General features: G+C 41.9%; 2 protein-coding genes across 4 annotated transcripts; one reads left to right on the top strand and one right to left on the bottom strand.

Annotated features, from left to right (window-relative positions):
* Positions 1-36: 36 nt before the first annotated feature.
* Positions 37-6,762, top strand: LOC5507590. Its single transcript, XM_032376270.2, has 8 exons — positions 37-250; positions 1,278-1,463; positions 2,710-2,876; positions 3,965-4,112; positions 4,468-4,524; positions 4,592-4,676; positions 5,012-5,177; positions 5,520-6,762. Exons 1-8 carry the CDS (start codon positions 157-159, stop codon positions 5,724-5,726), a joined length of 1,110 nt encoding a protein of 369 aa, XP_032232161.1. The 5' UTR covers positions 37-156; the 3' UTR covers positions 5,727-6,762.
* LOC5507576 (HMG box-containing protein 1) lies at positions 6,140-17,586 on the bottom strand. 3 transcript variants are annotated; one of them, XM_032376268.2, is made up of 9 exons: positions 17,373-17,586; positions 12,331-12,485; positions 11,696-11,931; positions 10,259-10,513; positions 8,974-9,209; positions 8,614-8,671; positions 7,908-8,083; positions 7,398-7,542; positions 6,140-7,016 (listed from the first exon to the last, which is right to left on the bottom strand). In XM_032376268.2, the coding sequence occupies exons 2-9, from the start codon at positions 12,467-12,469 to the stop codon at positions 6,981-6,983; spliced, it is 1,281 nt and encodes a 426-aa protein (XP_032232159.1). In that variant the 5' UTR covers positions 12,470-12,485; positions 17,373-17,586; the 3' UTR covers positions 6,140-6,980. The 3 variants fall into 3 exon arrangements, with proteins under 3 accessions (XP_032232159.1, XP_048584376.1, XP_032232158.1); XM_048728419.1 differs by lacking the exon at positions 17,373-17,586 and adding an exon at positions 15,033-15,309 and having other exon boundaries at positions 7,440-7,542; XM_032376267.2 differs by lacking the exon at positions 17,373-17,586 and adding an exon at positions 15,033-15,279.
* Between the last annotated feature and the right edge of the window lie 25 nt (positions 17,587-17,611).

Below are 17,611 nucleotides of genomic sequence, written 5' to 3'. Positions count from 1 at the left end.
AACTAGTGATTAGCTATGCGTGGTGGGCACAGTACTTGCAATTTCATTTGTTGTTATGGGGATGACGAGTTCGATGGTATTTGTCACTCCCGCTGAATCAAGTGTGAAAAATAAGAAGAATCCATCAGCCTTTTTAGACTCAGTATTAGAAAAGATATGAAACTAAGAGATTTCATAGGAGTTATTTTACTGGTCTGTGTGTGGACATCACGATCCATCGATGCACTGTACAGCAAACCATGTAACACCGGTGAGTGTGTCCCAACCCATAGCTTTACCATCTGGGCCAATACATCACATTAAGCCCTTTCTTACTGTTCAGCACTTTTTGCCAAAGACCAAAGCGATGGCTATCATGACAAAAAGCCTTTATATTCAATATTTATGTGATATGTACAATCCTTTGATACAACTTGCTAGGGAATATATTGCGCACAATTTGAAACCCTGTGTTTTGCCACGGTCATTTACTGTGTTCTAAAAATACACAATACCTTATACTTTAAGTAATAAGTATATAACTACTATAATTGTGACCCCCTGTGATAGTTCTTTCGAGCACTGAAGTTTTCATGCAAAAATTGAATTTACTTATTTCGTGTTTTGGGTGTAGTGAGTTGATTGCGTGACATCTATTGTCTAACGGACCGTCATAAACACTTTCTAGAAGCAAATACACCAAATTTCATTTCAGTGAGTCTTGAGTAGAAGTTTTTTCAAATGATAGATATAACATGACTAAGGAAAAGGGAAATGCAATTTGTTTTAATTTTCTGGGCCCGTCCAAGCAAACATCCGGTTAAATACTGTTTCAAGACTAAACTTTCCATACTTAAACAAAATACTAAACAAATCACTCTTTTTTATCCAGGCACTGTGCTTAAAAGCACAGCTATAAAATGGATTGAAGTCGGATTGGTCCTTGATTTTCCAGATAAAGGGTTTCATCCAAATATTGCTTAGAAATAGTCTATATAACAGTTTGACAGAGAACAAATTCGTTAGCTACGAAAAACGTTCAAATCTTATATTATTAATAGAACATACTTAGAGTCCAAAATTAAAGAGCGGGAATATTCGGAATTTTAAGTGAAAATTTTTTTTGACGGCCATCTTGGATTCTATTGTTATTTTTGATGGCACTTAAATATCCTTCGTCGTTGCTCAAGGCGACTATTAAGAAAACTGAGGGGGCCAATCCCTAAATAACCATTCTTTGCGTTATGTTTCCACGGCATATATTAATTCAGCATTTACTTGTTTACTACGGTCAACAGCTAATCATAATGAGCTTGGCGTCAATGGAGGAATCATCCCTGACGAGAGTATCACGGCGTCCAGCTTTTCGGACGACACTCACAAGCCGGCACGCGCTAGACTAGACCAGGACGCGTCCGGACAGCAGGCCACGAGCTGGTGCGCCAAGGACAATAACAAGGAACAATGGCTCCAGGTGGATCTAGGTAAGCTGCAATCGAGCAATCGGAACCAGCTTCCTTATGATACAAGAATATTGCAAAATCACTTAAAAAGAAGTCCAAACCCCGTATCGACATCCATCCAAAAGAAAAATTTAAGCACATTTATTAAACATTTGACCCCTCAACCGGCCCCCAAAAATTCATAAATGCAAACTAAACACAACGAGATGAAGATACTCAGGCATCAGTCTAAGGGATAAATGGTCTTGAAGATATGCATCCAACCAAGGTGTTGGCAACTACTCTAAAGCCAAATAATAGCACAGGTTCTTTGATAAATTTCAAATCGAACAAGGAAAGAAAAGCAGAATCACCCCTCTCAATAAAACGCTCAAAATACAACACAAGGGAGAGAGAGCAGCAAACACAGCTCAAGACACAAATAGATACCTTTATTCTGATCCTCCAGGTTCATTTCCATGGCCTCAAAACACAATGTCTACTCCTTGAAGGCTTGTAAAACCACGAAGATGCCTTTACGGATTGCAAAGCATTCTGGGAGATCCAGGGGAAAATTCACGAAGGGAGGGCCAGTAAACACTCCTCTCCCCAAAGTCAGATGGTTGTTTATAAGTCTTTTCACCCCGAAGCCAAACAAATCAATTCCAGGTCATACAGACCCAGAATAGCAGTGTAAACAATTTTGGAATCAATTTGGTTTCAGAAAAGACAGCATTTAGGAGAGCTGTGGTGATTCATTAGAAAATTATTTTCTCATCCAGGCAAAGCCAAACAAGAAAAAATCATCATGAATCCACCTTTGCTTGCAAATATCCATAAGCAAAGCACTCAATTATGCCCCAAAAGACTTCATGATGTCCTGAGACACTCTCCTAATATGCTCATAGCTGTATTTTTGATGAAAAATACAAGCAACCATCAACTTGTGCTGGCTTCAGCACAACGACGAGGGATTAAAAGTGGGGACCACAAAGCACTGTTGAAAAGCTTGGATACCGCTGACTAGGTGCAGCTGTGTTTGACTTTGACGGGCTGTATAAAACTCAGAATAGGGGGGGGGGGGGGAGGTATCTGTTTTCAGTCTGTTTTTTTTGTAAATTCAGCTCAAAAATAGCCAGGAGTCAATGGGTTAAAAAAGTGTTAGAGTGCTTCCGAGGAGCGTTCATTCCCAATAAGCGCGCGATATTTACTTAACTGTTTACACTTTTTTCTCTTTGTGAAGTGTATCATAATTAAAATCTTGCTTTTGTGCTTCCTTGTGCTTCAGTTGCCGTCCGAAAGGTCACTCATCTTGCGACTCAAGGCCAGTTTGACCCGCTTCAAGTGGGCGGTAATAATTACGATACCAGCTGGGTCACGGAGTATATGTTAGAGTACAAGAACGAAAAGGATGCGAGTTACAGCAAGTATAGCTACGCAAACGAACACCCATTAGTAAGTTGGTGATCGCTGGTGGTCCGTAAGAGATAGTTTGAACAACCCTCACCCTATAAGTTCGCTAATAGGCCATTCCAGTTACAAGCTTGCGAGCGCTTTCTTAAGCATGCACCAAACGAATTGCACGCTGCATGCCGGTAGCTGAGGTAGGTTTCCATGTCGAGTGCGCGCGCCCGCTTATAGCTGGAATGGCCTATTGAAAGTGGTCGAATACAATTGTAATCCCTTAGGTATTTTTTGCTCTAAGACCCCGTCCTCATGTATCCGTTTTTGTTTGAAAACGCAACCTTTTTGTACCGTTTTTATAAAGATCCGCGTCCACACGAAGCGTTTTCATTTTGATACGACCCGTCCCCACGGAAACGCAGGAACGATACGAAATCGATAATATGCTATAAAGCGCATGCGTACTCGCGCGCCAAGTGGACTGGACCCGATTTATCATGCCATCGTTTTCGAAAGGTTTCGTTTTCGTCCGTTCCCACGGCTCCGAAAGGGTATCGTTTTCAAATCGTTCCGATGTCGGTGTGGACGATACCCGTATTCGTAACAAAAAGGTTGCGTTTTCAAACGAAAACGGATACTTGGGAACGGGGTCTAAGTAGATTTTGCACACCAAAGACGGTCACCCAAAAGGGAAGGAGACTAGCTTTAACATCAGCTTCCTTACCAGAGTACAATGTCTCAGGGCCTGGCTAAACTTGAGACATGTAGCGTGCATGTCTTCTAGTTTAGCCAACTCGAAAACTATTTAAGCTCGCGTCAAATCTTGTAGCAGCGACAAAGAAATGTTTCTGAGAAATATTTTCGTGTCGCGCTATATCGCATTTGTCGCGCACGGCATGTTTTTGGTAGTGGCTTAACTTGGAATCATTTAGGAGACATGTCGCGCACTACATGTTTCTGGTAGTGGCTAAACTAGGAATCATTTAGGAGACATGTCGCGCGCTACATGTTTCTGGTAGTGGCTTAACTTGGAATCATTTAGGAGACATGTCGCACGCTACATGTCGCGCTCGACATGTCGCCTAGTTTAGCCGAACTTTAGGGGTGAGGCGTCTAGTTGAACGATGTGTCTTTCCCAGGTGTTTGCGGGGAATACTAATGGTAACGAGACGACATGCCACGAGCTACCTTACCCACTCAACGTGCAGTACATCCGCTTAAGACCTGTCGCGTGGAAAAACAAGATTTGCATGCGCGTTGGTCTGTTTGGAGAGAAAAACGCAACAGGTACAAATATACTTGATACTGACAACAGGTTACAAATAAATTACTATGACAAGGTTACAGTAATAAGCATAGCCGTAGAAGGCCTTGAAATATGGGGTAGGCACGGTACAGAAACAATAAGAAATTAAAAGGGGGAACAGCCACGTCCCTACTGGTTATTTTCTTATAATTTTTGAAAATATTGGTGAGGGGGCACGTGCCCCCAGTGCCCCACCCCTGCTACGGCCCTGAGTAGTGAGGGCACGGTGGAAAATTGCCATTGAAACAGACCACAAGGGGTGGGGGGGGGATCGGATATGCATCTCATATGTGTGTTTTGTATTTGGTGGTGTACTAATTAAACCAATTTGCTTAGCAATTTACAGCGGCCCTGTGATGCCCACCGCTCCTGTACTGAATGACACGTGGTGGTGTGAGTATTGGACTACTGATTTCTCGTGCATTCTAGCATTCTGCTTATACTCGAAATCTCCTTGCAGGGACATTTTTCTGGATTCTTGTGTCTGCACTGCTTCTGGCTATGCTTGTATTCATGTTCTTGTATTTCTGCTACATACGAAAAAGGTAAGACAAATCATATATTACACTTGCTTTTCGAGTTTTAGAAGTTATAAACTCTGTTTATTATGTATAAGATGGTGTCGCCGATGTAGGGGAAACTGTTACTTGATATAAAGAGGTATCCGAGATCCAGGATACGGAATCCGTATCATAATTGGTTTAGTTAACATAACATATAATAATGATTATGATGATGACAATGATAACGACGATAATGATGATTATAATGATGATGATAATCACAATGATGATGGTGATGACGACTACGATGAATACGAAAAAGATGATGCTAGTAATATTCGTGTGACTTACTAATCTCTGAGTCTCGCTATTCACAGGAAGGTGGTCCGCCATAAGTCCACAGTAAGAAAGTCCAAGTCTAAGCCGGTGGCGTCAACTCGTAGAATTAAAGAAGCGTACGCGAACGAGGCTTATAACATGACCATCATCACGCATAGCCACACCACGACGGTCACCATGCCTGAGCAGGCGGAGGAAGCAGAGGTAGGGTAGGGGTACAAAATGACTTGCAAGAGGAGGCGGAGAAAGGGTAGGCGGAGGTAGGGTAGGGGGTGGGATGGGGTAAGGATTACAACATGACAGTCACCATGCCCGAGTAAGCAGGGGTAGGGGAGAGGTAGAGAGGGGTGGTAATGGGGTAAGGTGTACAACACGAACAACATGATGTTAATGGCGGGGACGTATACCTCTCAGACCAACAGGGGATTTAATATAGTCCCTGACTTCGGATTGATCGCTTTATTCCCGTGTCCAGATTGTTTGCTTCCCCTGTGTTCACTATATGCTCACTATACTTCCATGTGTTCTGATTGTTCGCTCTTTAAGGAGGATGAAGTGCAAGAAGTGACGGCCGAGTTCTCCGCAGAAGAAGTCTTGAACAAGCGCGGAATTATTGGCTTCTCGGTTACTGATGAGGACGATGAAGTCCCTAAGAACGACGATATTGAGATTCCTCATGGCGAGAATATGATACGACGAGGAAGTCAGGCAAGCAGTGAGAGCAGCAACTACCATGATGTGAACAAAAAATAGTCTACCGTTCCAGCTTGCAAGCTTTAAGTCATCAATCAATCCATTCTTCCTTAGCAGTGAATCGAGCAGCTTTGTTCGGCTATGTAAACGTATTTTACATCCGTAAATCGGAGTTCTAGATGCAATCTTATTGAAAGTCAGACTAAAAGTGTTTACCCAACTGAAATATTTGTGCAAATTTTAAGAAAAAAACAGAATCATAACTTTCGCTATTGATGGACTGAATGACAGAGTAGAGTTTATCACAACAATTCGCTACTTGATGTCAGAGGGTCGACGGTGCAGTACTGAAGGCGCTAGTTTCAGTGTTAATGCATTGTTGCTATTTCAATATATTTTGTATTTTAAGTTTTAATTAGTAAAAATTCGGACATGTGAATGATAAGGATAAGAATATACAAGAAAATAAAAAATTGATTAAACGGGTTTTATTTCATCAATTTCATATCTACACTACCTACATTATAAAATAATGCAAACCACGCAAAAGCTAAAATTAGATAAAATTTGGCTTTGCCCACTCTTCTATAAACTATTTACATGGAAGCGCTATTAATATAATAACACCTAATATGGGGCCAACAAGCGACGACGTGTAGAAAGTACGTCACACAGCGCAAAAACGTAACATGACGCCAATAGTTCCAAAACATGTCATGGCGCCAAAACGCGACATGGCGCCAAAACGCGACATGGCGCCAAAACGCGACATGGCGCCAAAACGCGACATGGCGCCAAAACGCGACATGGCGCCGATAATTTCGTGACGTATAACTAACTAGTCTCTATTTCTTATAATAGTAAACACTTCGAAGGATACCATAGAACCCAATATACTATTCTATAAATATAGAACAGGACGTAACATGGCGCCGTTAATGTAACGGGCCGAAATCATGTATAAATAGCCGAAAAGCTGGCCCATTTTTTGTAACTAGAACAGCGACAGTGATGAAATAAAAAGCATGCGGTATAAAGAAAGAACTTTGAGGATCACTTGGTAAAATTTGAATCAATAAAATAGACATTCAATATGTATTGCAGTCTCTAATCAGTGGTGACACGAAGCTGAAACGGGCTAAGAAGAACGTTAGTATTAAGAAAATGAGCTTATTTTTTTCTTGCAATTGGTTGTGTATGAGTTGTTAGCAAGCTGAAATCATCACAACCCACAATCAGTGCGTTGAACAATCTGAAATAATCCATCGAAGACAAGACGCTATATATTACTATGTTTGAGTCGAGCAGGGCTTGTCACACTCTCCTGTAGCCACTGCCCTTACTGCGACCCTAAAGAAGAGAAAAAGCGTTAGCGTGCAAATCGAGACAGATATCGGTATCGGGTCCGGTAATAATGATGATTATAATTGGGTTGAAAATTGTCACGATTATCAAGATGGAGATGGAGCTGCTTTAATGAATAAAAGTTCTCACGAATAAAAGTTCTCATTCTACGACAAGAAATTGTAAGTTGGGATGTTCACATGAGAAAGGGATTTCAGCAAAGAATGTAATAAACATATTTATTTATGTATTTTAATGTTTATTGATTCATTCATCCATTCCTTCGTTCTTTCATTCATTCAATCATCAGTACATTCGATCGTTCATTCATCAGCTCATTCATTCATTCATTTATTATGTTAATAATCACTGATGATGCGACCGTACCTGCGGCCCGGATCTCTTCCTCTTCCAGCAGTCAGGATTCACCTTTTTGTGTTCCTCCGCAAGTTGTTTGGCTTCCATCACGTACTGCTTTCGTTCCTCTTGCTTCATCGACTTCCATTTGTCGCCAAGAATAACACTTATAGCTCTAGGGAAAGGGAAAGGAAAACGTAAGATGTCACGTAAGATGACCTGTGCTCAATCTCACACACAAGGCTATACAAGTAATAGTAATAATAAACAACTGACAGATAACTACATATATTTTGCTGCTGTTGTTGTTGTTGACTAAGACGACGACGACGACGATGACGATGACGATGATGATGATGATGATGCTGACTTTAATATAGCAGAGCCGTAGCAGGCCACGTAAGATTGGGGGGCACAATACAGAAACATTAAGAAAATATTGGGGGGGGGGGGGGCACATCCAAAAATATTGGGGGGCACGCGGCCCCAGTGCCCCACCCCCTGCTACGGCCCTGTCTAGTAATGGTAAAGTGGTGTTACCTGTTGTCCTTGCCAGGATGGGCTTGTGTGATCTCCAGTCGATAACGCTTTGCAAATAGCATGAAGGCGTTCATTGGTCTCTTGTTCAGTTGTTGTAGTTGGGACGGCGTCTTGCGCATGCGCGGGGGGAGGGTAGAGAGTAGTTTGGTTTTACGTGTTTTATGCTCCTGGCGAACCTGGAATGAGAAACAACGTATGTCACGATGCCAGAGACGGCTATTCCAGGTGCGTGTCTAAGAAAAACCACGGATCAATTAAGTCCAAATCGGCATCCTTAGCTCTGGTTATAGGTTACTAGATCAATCTAGAAACGTTTTCTAGCAAAATACACACGTAAAATTAACAGTTTTCTTAACTACCAACCAAAACAGTTTTCTTAACTACCAACCAAAACAGTTTTCTTAACTACCAGCCAAAACAGTTTTCTTAACTACCAGCCAAAACAGTTTTCTTAACTACCAGCGCAAACGTGATGGCTTAGGTACGGGGACAAGGGGGTTATCAAAAAAGAGACCGAAACATGGTTTAGACCTGGTGTTTGTGGGCGCTGCGAGGACGGTAAAAATTGCCGTGTAAGGAAATTCGAAAGAAGCAACTGGAAAAACGTTTTCTGCTAAGGAAACTGTATTCTTGAAAGAATCTGGGATGAATGAAAACGAGAATGAGTCCGCAAGCTGTTCGACTCTTGATTGACTGCAGACCTCACCTTGGCCATGCAGCTGAGGGTCAGAGCGGCCGTTGAATCCACATCTGTGAAGTCGAACCTGCGTCAACAAAACAGCACATTGGCCTGCTTGGCAATCATTAAAAGGTCGTCCAGTAATTCCCACGCAGGAAGGGAACTTAAGAGACGCTGAATACAGACTAGAAAATGGGAGTCTCTAAAAATGAAAATGTAGCCTCCGAAGCAGGCCTAAAAGGATGGAAAAGAAGAGAGACGAAGACGAGGCGCGCGCGCGCAAGTGCGCCCTTCATCCTTCTCTCCAGCCCCGCGGGATCTATTCCTCATCTTCCCAGCTCTTAGCGCTTGCTACGCAGGCTAATAAAACTGTTACTATATTCTTACATGCTACTGCTTCTACGCATGCGCAGAGCCTTGAGTACGTCAGGGTGAGATGAGGGTAGGCACACGTCGCCACAAGCGAGCGTCTGACAGATGATCCCATACTGCTCTGCGGTCAGGGAGGGCCGGAAGGACGACCAGCCTTTCGCTTTGACAAAGAACGGATGACCGCAAGCCACCTCGGCTCGCAGGCTCGGTTGGTCGGCGGTGGTGGAATGGAAAGTTGCGAGAACATACTCCTGATTGAAGAAAGAAAGATGGAAAACTCAAGCGGACCATATCAATATTTGGGTGACCTTAAAACTCGCTCGGCCAATCTCTTGGAGGCCTGGGACTAGGGGCTTTTCGAGGCTTGTGTGATAAAGATTTGACCAAGCGATAAAGTTTTTTTTGACACATTTTTGCCTCGAGTCTCAAATTGACAGGAATCAGCATTTTTCACCATGTTTTCTGGAGATCAGGGAGCGTGAAAACTTTAGCTCTTCTAAATATGGGCATCAATGCCGATATAAGGCAATGCATACGAAGGACACTATCCGTGGGGAATATGTTTGATATGTCTAAACGACAAATTAACATCCACAAAAAAAATAACAAATCAGCGAGAAACTTTCTATCAGAGGGGCGTATATTCGTTGAAAGATTTTTTTTCGCTCTCTGGCGTGACGGCCGCAGCATTTTCTGTGTTTATTTTTGCGCGAGTTTGCTTCTCAAAAAGTCACTTGATTTCTTAGTGAAAGGCGCCTAGTTGGAGAGGGCGTAGGGAGGGAGTTAACTTGCCCCCTGCCAGTTTTTTCTTGCGCGCGTGAAACGCAACCAGATCGCGGGAGACACGAGCGTTTTTATTGGACGCCACAGAAATTCAAAAACTGGTCAAAGCTAGTCTGCTTAGCCGCCGCTCTTTGTGTCACGCACGCCTTCCCCACAAGGAAGGGGAAGGCGTGTGTGACACTAAGAGCGGTTTCTAAGCAGACTTTGTCAAAGAAATGGTACCCAGGGACCGGTTCCTGGAAAGTAGGTTAGCGCTAGCCTTGACATTTGATTGGATAAAAGGGGCATTCATTCCTTTAGTTAGCGTTAACTTGCTTTCTAGGAACCCGGCCCAGAACAGTACTATTTGATCCAGATAATACATTCTAAAGACGAACATACACACGTGCTAAACATCAATTCTCAGCTTCTTGAAAACTGAAAAGCTGGAGGGAGTTCTTAGATATAAGAGCAATTTTTGCGTACTTTGTACAAGGTTTAGGGGTACGTAATGATAAGAATATCAGCGAAGGTTCACCTTTTCCTCCATGTTCAAGTCGACTCGGTGGCACGAGGTTAGCTTGAGGCCTTCTTCTGGTAAGGAAACACGTGGGATATCGTCATTCCCGAGATCCTCAGCGAACCTCCAATCACTCTCACCCTCGAGCTGTACACGAGTACCATCTAGGAAGCAGTTCCATACTGTGGGGGGAGGGGTGGCGTAGCGATAGGTCGTAGAATCAGGACCTGGGCTTGTGCTCAACTCACTCTCGACACTGGGTATGTCGTAGTCCTGATAACATGTCAAGAGAATGCTGTCAACAACGTCAACAAATCAACAACTTCATACTTACAGTAGCAGATCTAGGGGGAGGGTTTAGGGGGTTCAAATCCCCCCTTTGGGCTGCCAGAAAACCATATGTAACAAAAAAAATACCCCCTCCCCCTCTTTTTGGCACTAAGCCAAACCCCCCTTTAGCGAAAGGCTAGATCCGCCCCTGACTTAAATAGTACAAAAATCAGTGGGGATAGTTATTGGCACCGTATATAAAAAAATATTTGACAATCCTTAAATAAGCCCACTGATTATTGTAAGGAGAATGTACACGATAGATCAAAATCATAACTAAACAAACAAAATGTACAAGCAACCTGAAAATGAGGCTCAACGAAAGCAAAGCAAACTGGAAATGTAGCGCAATTTAAACAAGGCACCGTCAGAGAGTACGCAGCTGCTTTGTCTCCTATTATCTTTGTTCTACAAAGGAGTTCTTTGTCTCTATTCTTCTCGTTCTCTGTGTCGAGGTGCCGATATTGCTCATTTGCCCAATCAAATTGCAGCTTGTAAGAGCTGCGTACTGACCCCCGTCAGACGACTAGGTTAACAGTACACGGGCACTGAAAACGAGCCTGATACAATCGAGACACCATGGCAAGGAGGTTTAATGAAAAACGAGGCTTCGTCAGCAAAAAGGAGGAACTGCGAACACGAGAAACTCATGAGGACTAGGACACCAGGGGCGTTCGCAGGATTTTAACAAGTTGCAGTTAAAGGATTCAGAAGCTGGATGAGGGCGTAGCCTCGCATCCCCGTGAAGATCTCATAGCTCCCGCTTTTGGATTGGAAATTGGCGGCAATGCGTTAGACTTTTGAGAATATTACACGATCCTCTGTCATCCTCGTCTGTGGACTACCATGGTTAAGAAAATCATAGTTTTTCTACTCATCATATATATTTAACTACGTACATAAAAATGAATGAGCAAACATTAGATTTTTTCCCTCGTTTATGCACATAAGAACGCCATTTTTTTTTTGCAGTCCAGTGACTGCAGGCCTATAGGCTGCGTAATCCCCTGGACACACTTCCAAAAACCTCCTTTTAAAAATATAAACAAATGTTTTCTATACAGAAAAGCAAGACATTACTACGGCTACCACTAAATGCTATGTATGTTCATCACGTGCACGTACGATGTCTCTCGGGTCAACCAGACCGGGAGGGGGGCTGTCTTCAGGGCGTGGTGGGCTGTCCTGATGAAGAGGGTTACAAAACCTCTCATCGTACCCAGTCTGCATCAAGGGGCTTTGTGGGCTTGTGGCGATCAGAGCAAACTCTGTTAGAAGAGTCATCTCTGGAGACATACTGTCTACCCCAGACCTCAGTTCTAGGGCCGGCGGGATCGGTTTCTTGGAAGGTTTGCTCATTACTATAAGAAAGGATTGGGATATTAGCGAGCTTAAGCTTTACCAGAGAGGTCTTAACGCTTACAAAACATGATTTTCTACTACTATGTGATTGAAACGAAACACAGGTTGATTTTTAAACTACATATTTTAATTTTAAATGTGTAGTTCCAGAAAATATTCATACCCCCCCCACCATTGTGGGGATTGGAAATTTCGGGGGGGGGGGGGGGGTGAAACGGCCAGAAATTTCCAGAGGGGAGGGGGGTAGAATGCCCTTTTACCTTAACAGTTACTGTTTTTACTTTTTTCCAGGGGATTGGAAATTCCAGAGTGGTGGGGGGTCACACCTCCGACCCCCTCCATGGGGGGGGGGGGGGGGGGGTATGGATATTTTCTGGAACTACACAATGGTCACACACCTTGATTTGCCGAAATTTCATGCACGTAGTTGTCGGAATGAGCTTTTCCGTTATGATACTTTAAACCGTTGGAGCTTTTGAAGGACTTGTGACAGCGCGGACAAGCATGTGGTTTATATGGATTTTGCTTCGGCTGCATAGCCCTTCCATAAACACTAACAAAAACATCACAATTAATACACATAAATATATATCTGGTTCCTTAGAGGGCCCCCCTTAGAAAGCAGGTTAATGCTTATCCAGGATTTAATCAGCTTGTACACGTAAAAACTTTCAGTTTCAGTTTCAGTTTTAATGCTCGGTTAAGCTGAGTTGCATTACACCAAGGTAAAAAAAAAAAAAAAAAATTATATATATATATATATATAAACATGAATAAATAAGACTAAACCAATACATTATAATATGCTACACAGCTCTATTGAGAGACTAAGGTATTGAATGAATCCAATGAACCGGCACCAGCGGCGTGTGCCGGAAGGCTGTTCCAATCTGGAACAGTATTGGGAAAAAATGAAAACTTGTAAGCATCTGTACGGGGGGCAAGAACATTAAGTTTAAACGGGTGATTACAACGAGTGACGGACAAGCAATAACTAAGGTGGTCAAGGAGAGATATAGGTACAAGGCCATTTACAATTTTATACAACATGCAAAGACGATCCTGTTTCCTTATAAGGTAGAGCTCTGGCCACTTGAGAACACTGATAAAAGCACTAACACTAACATAGCGAGAATAGTTACTATATACAAAACGGGCTGCGCGCCTCTGGACCATCTCGATCTTGTTAATGTTCTTCTGAGTGTAGGGATCCCACACAGTTGACGCGTAGGACAACGTGGGGCGCACTAAGGAACAGTAGGCGCGGGCTTTTACTACTTAGAACAACTATATAAGTTCCGTCTAACTAGGTTAAGAGTGCGAGATGCTTTAAGAGTGATGTGGTCTACGTGACTGTTCCATTTGAGATCATTTGAGAACTGCACACCGAGGTAGGGAGACTCTCTCGCTCCTCCAGCTTGGACCCGTACAGGGAGTAATCTGCGTAGATGGTAGATCTTTTGTTTGTTATGCGCAGAACACAGCACTTTGAAGGATTTAAGTCCATTTTCCAAGTTTTGGACCATGCGGCGAGTTTGTTCAAGTCTTGCTGAAGATGGGAGGGAGATTCATTGGATGTCAGGTGGAGGTAGAGGGCACAGTCATCAGCAAAGAGTCTTATTTTGCCGTTAATTCCATCTGGAAGGTCGTTGATATAAAGGAGGAATAACAACGGACCAACCACTGACCCTTGAGGCACGCCTGAGGTTACAATGGCAGGCGAAGAGTGCTCCCCGTCAACAACAACTGATTGTGTCCTGTTCTTGAGGAAATCCTCCAGCCAGCAGTACACTTGACTCGTGTAACTCAAAATTTCCTACATGAGTTTGCTTTCCCTGCGCAGAGCTTTTAGGCCCGTACCCAAGATTTTTCTTGGGGGGGGGGGGGGGGTGCGAAATCGGAAAAAGTGGACCTAGTTTTTTCGGGGGGAGGGGAGGGGAGGGGGAGTGAGTTCTCTGATTAAAATCTGACCACCCCCCAGGAAGAAAAAGGGATTTCTTTTATGCCTTTGCAGTATCAGGGTTTATTGTCGGATTTGGCTATAAAAAAATCTGACTTATAGATTAATGACAAACCAGGGTGATCTGGCTTATGCTTTATTGTTTTGTCTACACGTCTATTGAAAACCGAAGGTGGACTTTTGGCAGTTGTGTGTGTACCCCTCGGGTAAGGGCCTACCGAGCGACACAGAAGGTTCTACGAAATAGAGAGGTAACTCTGTTCGACCCTGATCTAGAAAACTAGCCATAAAAGCTGAGCCAGCATACATTCAATTTAGCAAAATACGATAACTCTTTCAGTTCTTTGTTTTCAATGGAAATATGACATAACGATATAAGGGAAAGAAACATTATAGCGGTATATCGAAGTATCGAAAAATTGAAAATAGCTTGTTAGAGGAGCTTTGAAAAAGTTTATTAAGAACACGATTACAAGAGCATGACAAGTGAACATAATGGAAACTTTATTATACTTAATGATAGTCAACGAGGCGCGTAAGCGCTGAGTTGACTATTTGGCTCATTGAAAACGAGAACGAGTAGTCTAATTGTTTTAGTATAAATCCACTCACATACTACCTTCAAATAAATGACGATTTTGATAATTCTCAGTAATAAATAACTGCTTTTGTCGCGAAAAGCTACGGCTTTTTCGCTACTCAATATCTTTGGCTCGATAGATACTGAGTACGGGAGTCAATCAAATTGCGAGATTCGTGACAGTATGTGAGTTAAATAAATATATATAGATACTATAAATACATAAATCGTAGTAGTATATTAGGAGAAAGTTTTGTGTGTTTAATCGATTTTCCGAAAAGAAAGCGAAACTCCAAAACAATCGAAACCTGTGGAAATCATATTCATATGCTGAAGATCTCAGAAACATGATTTAATACCTTGACAATTTGCGAACAAACATCCATGCGAAGTAGATTATTTTATGGAGAATAGGTATACTCGATTCAACGACTTAAAAATGAGCTTAGCTTACACAAAATCGAGAAAAAAAAGCACCTCGATGTTCTTTAACCTTTAAACATCCATTATAATTGCCTTTAGTACCAAAAGTATTACTACTTAGTTTTTCATAAACTTACATTTTATTCGTAACATGGAAAGCTCTGCTATCCACCAGCATTGACATATTCTCTACTTGTCTTTCTTTGTCATTTGTGGGGTAGTATTTTGAAGGTCATTCAACAGTTCAAACGGATTTCGACTCCCCGCGACATTAGTGCTGATTGCAAGGGTCGATAGCCAATCACAGCACGAGCTGGCTCTAGGTAAGAGCACGCACGGGCCTGTCTTGGCGAAACAGCTTATCGCAGTTTAGCGGTTCACGAAAAGACCCCGAAAAGACCTATATAATGGACCTAGCTTGTTTTAAAATGAGATACTTGATAAAAGTTGCAATAAAACGAGTATTTGGCTAACAGGGAGTATAGAACCAAAAACTATGCATGACTGTACCTAGATTAGTATTATTTCGCGGAAAATGTATAAAATATCTGCATAATACGCGATTCATATATGCATTTTCAGTAAGAAAATTCAATCCAATTAAAAACCCAAATATTCCGAGATAGATTTAGCCATCAATTTGCGGGTTATAAAAAGACGCTAATATGTTAATATTTGGTAGTCATGGCTCATGACAGCGATACTATCTCTATCACTTCATAATCGACTTTAATCTTCTTCATGAAAGTTTTAATAAAAGTCTGTCAATCTTGTCGAGACTAGACAATGGACGACCCAAGATGTCAATTTCAGTTGGCGGGCCAAGAACTCTCCAATAGAAACCGCGGAAAACGTAACAAGACACGCCCGAATATCGAGATGGCTCTTCTAATAAACTCTTACAAAGGTGCTGGTGATGACAGAGAAAAAGAGACGTGCTCACATCTGTAATATCTATATATTATTTCTACCCCGATAAATTTAGAAGTTTGTCAGTGCATGCTATTAGAGGGCTGAATTCTAAATAACAATGAGATAAAAATTTCCATCGTTGCATATTTATGAAATATAGAGTCGCAGGCCCGGATTTCAATCACAAAGTTCGCATGAACGCAGTTTTAGTGAGTTCGCGCGCCTGGCTCGCGTCCCACCGCGACTAAAAGTGTGTCTCAAACACAAGCAACTTAGCGATATCGACTTAACAGTCCACAAAACGGAAGCGTTTTCTCTAAATCTAAAATAAATATTTTGCATCTGTGATGCAGAACTGGTTAGACGGTTTCCAACTTTCATACAGCACCAGTAAGCGAGTTTCAATTCAAGAAAATGCACTAAGTTATAGTTTAAATAAGCACGGACAGAGTCGCAGGACGTTTCCCAAACGTTTTCTATTGTTGATAGTGTTGACAAGTATTATTTAACACCAAAAATTGATTCAGGAGCAAATCACGGCAGAAGTAAGTAAAATTATGCTTAGCTGTCGGTGCAAGCTCTGTTGCTTCGGTCGCTTTTGTCTAAATGTTGTTTCATTGTATTTTAAAAAGAGTACATTGTTTAGGGAAAGACAATGAAGCTATAAAACCACAACCGGGGAGCAATCACCCCATATATATTTACATAACAAAGCCCAAATGGTACACTGCATATAATTACGTTCTTACAATAAAATTCCTCGATTAACTTAAATAACAACCGTCGAAATGAATAAAAATCTGCGCTAAAAGATTTTCTTTATATGAGCGATCGATCTTTGTGTAATAACTTTGTCACGACCTTTCAACGCCTTTGAAATCGTAATAAAATCAGTGTGAAATCCCGCAAATGATCAGCGATCTCACTGACTTCTCAACAAGTTTTATGTAAAGGAATTTCATTCGCCGACAGTGCTCGCAAGACCGCACAGAAACCATTGAAATGCTACAGACCAGCAGAACCCATTGAACTGCAAGGAAATGAAATAGTCTTGAGTTTAAAAATCACCCTCTAGTTCCGAAGGGAAATGTTTAGTTATCGGACACTATCAAAAATACAAGGTGACAGCGCAGCTAAAATGAGCGGGAATACCGGAGATAGACTATAGAAAATTCAGCGATAATGCACTACAAAGCTAAATGAGAATAAGGACATTTTAATTTCAGGTTAGAATTTCTGGTTCAAGTTCTTGCAAGCTCGATTTAATTGTTTATAAGATTGTACGGTCCCATTGTTAACTGATTGTTAGTGAAATCAAAATAATCAAGTCACAGCAGCAGAGCTGAATAACGTGAATATCCAATACAAAATATCATCATTTACTCCTATCTTAGTGGAGAATTTGAACTTGGTTGATACGGGTTTTATCTGCCTCTTGTAGGGATGATAGAATTTTAAACTTTGTAACTTCGCCTGAACCATACAGCTCAGCTGTTTATCGAATTTACTTATCAATAACCCTTGAGATTCCTACGCAGTTTTGAATGAAAAAGTTCCTAACTCACCTGAGAACTTTCAGGTTCACACCTCCGATCGACAGCCCAGACCGGCTTCAAAGAATCCGTGCAAAATTCGAGTGATTCGGGGCTGTTTGTAGGCCGCGAGGACTGCTTTAGCAGAATTAGTGCGTGCCTTGCCCTTGTTTAGAGAAAAAGTTTACTACGGGACGTAACCGACGCCATTGCCCTTTTCTTTTAACTTCAAAATGTTGCTATATCAACTGTAGAGCGTGCGTTCTGATTGG

This window comes from Nematostella vectensis, chromosome 1 (assembly GCF_932526225.1).
Source record: "Nematostella vectensis chromosome 1, jaNemVect1.1, whole genome shotgun sequence".
In the NCBI taxonomy this organism is placed as follows: Eukaryota; Metazoa; Cnidaria; class Anthozoa; order Actiniaria; family Edwardsiidae; genus Nematostella; species Nematostella vectensis.
This window is presented reverse-complemented; position numbering and strand designations above follow the sequence as displayed.

Coding starts and splice junctions, on each gene's coding strand:
- LOC5507590 (XM_032376270.2), top strand. CDS start 157: ATGAAACTAAGAGATTTCATAGGAGTTATTTTACTGGTCTGTGTGTGG. Junction 251..1,277: donor CAGCAAACCATGTAACACCG/GTGAGTGTGTCC, acceptor TACGGTCAACAG/CTAATCATAATGAGCTTGGC. Junction 2,877..3,964: donor ACGCAAACGAACACCCATTA/GTAAGTTGGTGA, acceptor TGTCTTTCCCAG/GTGTTTGCGGGGAATACTAA.
- LOC5507576 (XM_032376267.2), bottom strand. CDS start 15,079: ATGTCAATGCTGGTGGATAGCAGAGCTTTCCATGTTACGAATAAAAT. Junction 8,672..8,973: donor ATGCGTAGAAGCAGTAGCAT/GTAAGAATATAG, acceptor TTGTTGACGCAG/GTTCGACTTCACAGATGTGG. Junction 8,084..8,613: donor CCCTCAGCTGCATGGCCAAG/GTGAGGTCTGCA, acceptor TTCTCATTCCAG/GTTCGCCAGGAGCATAAAAC.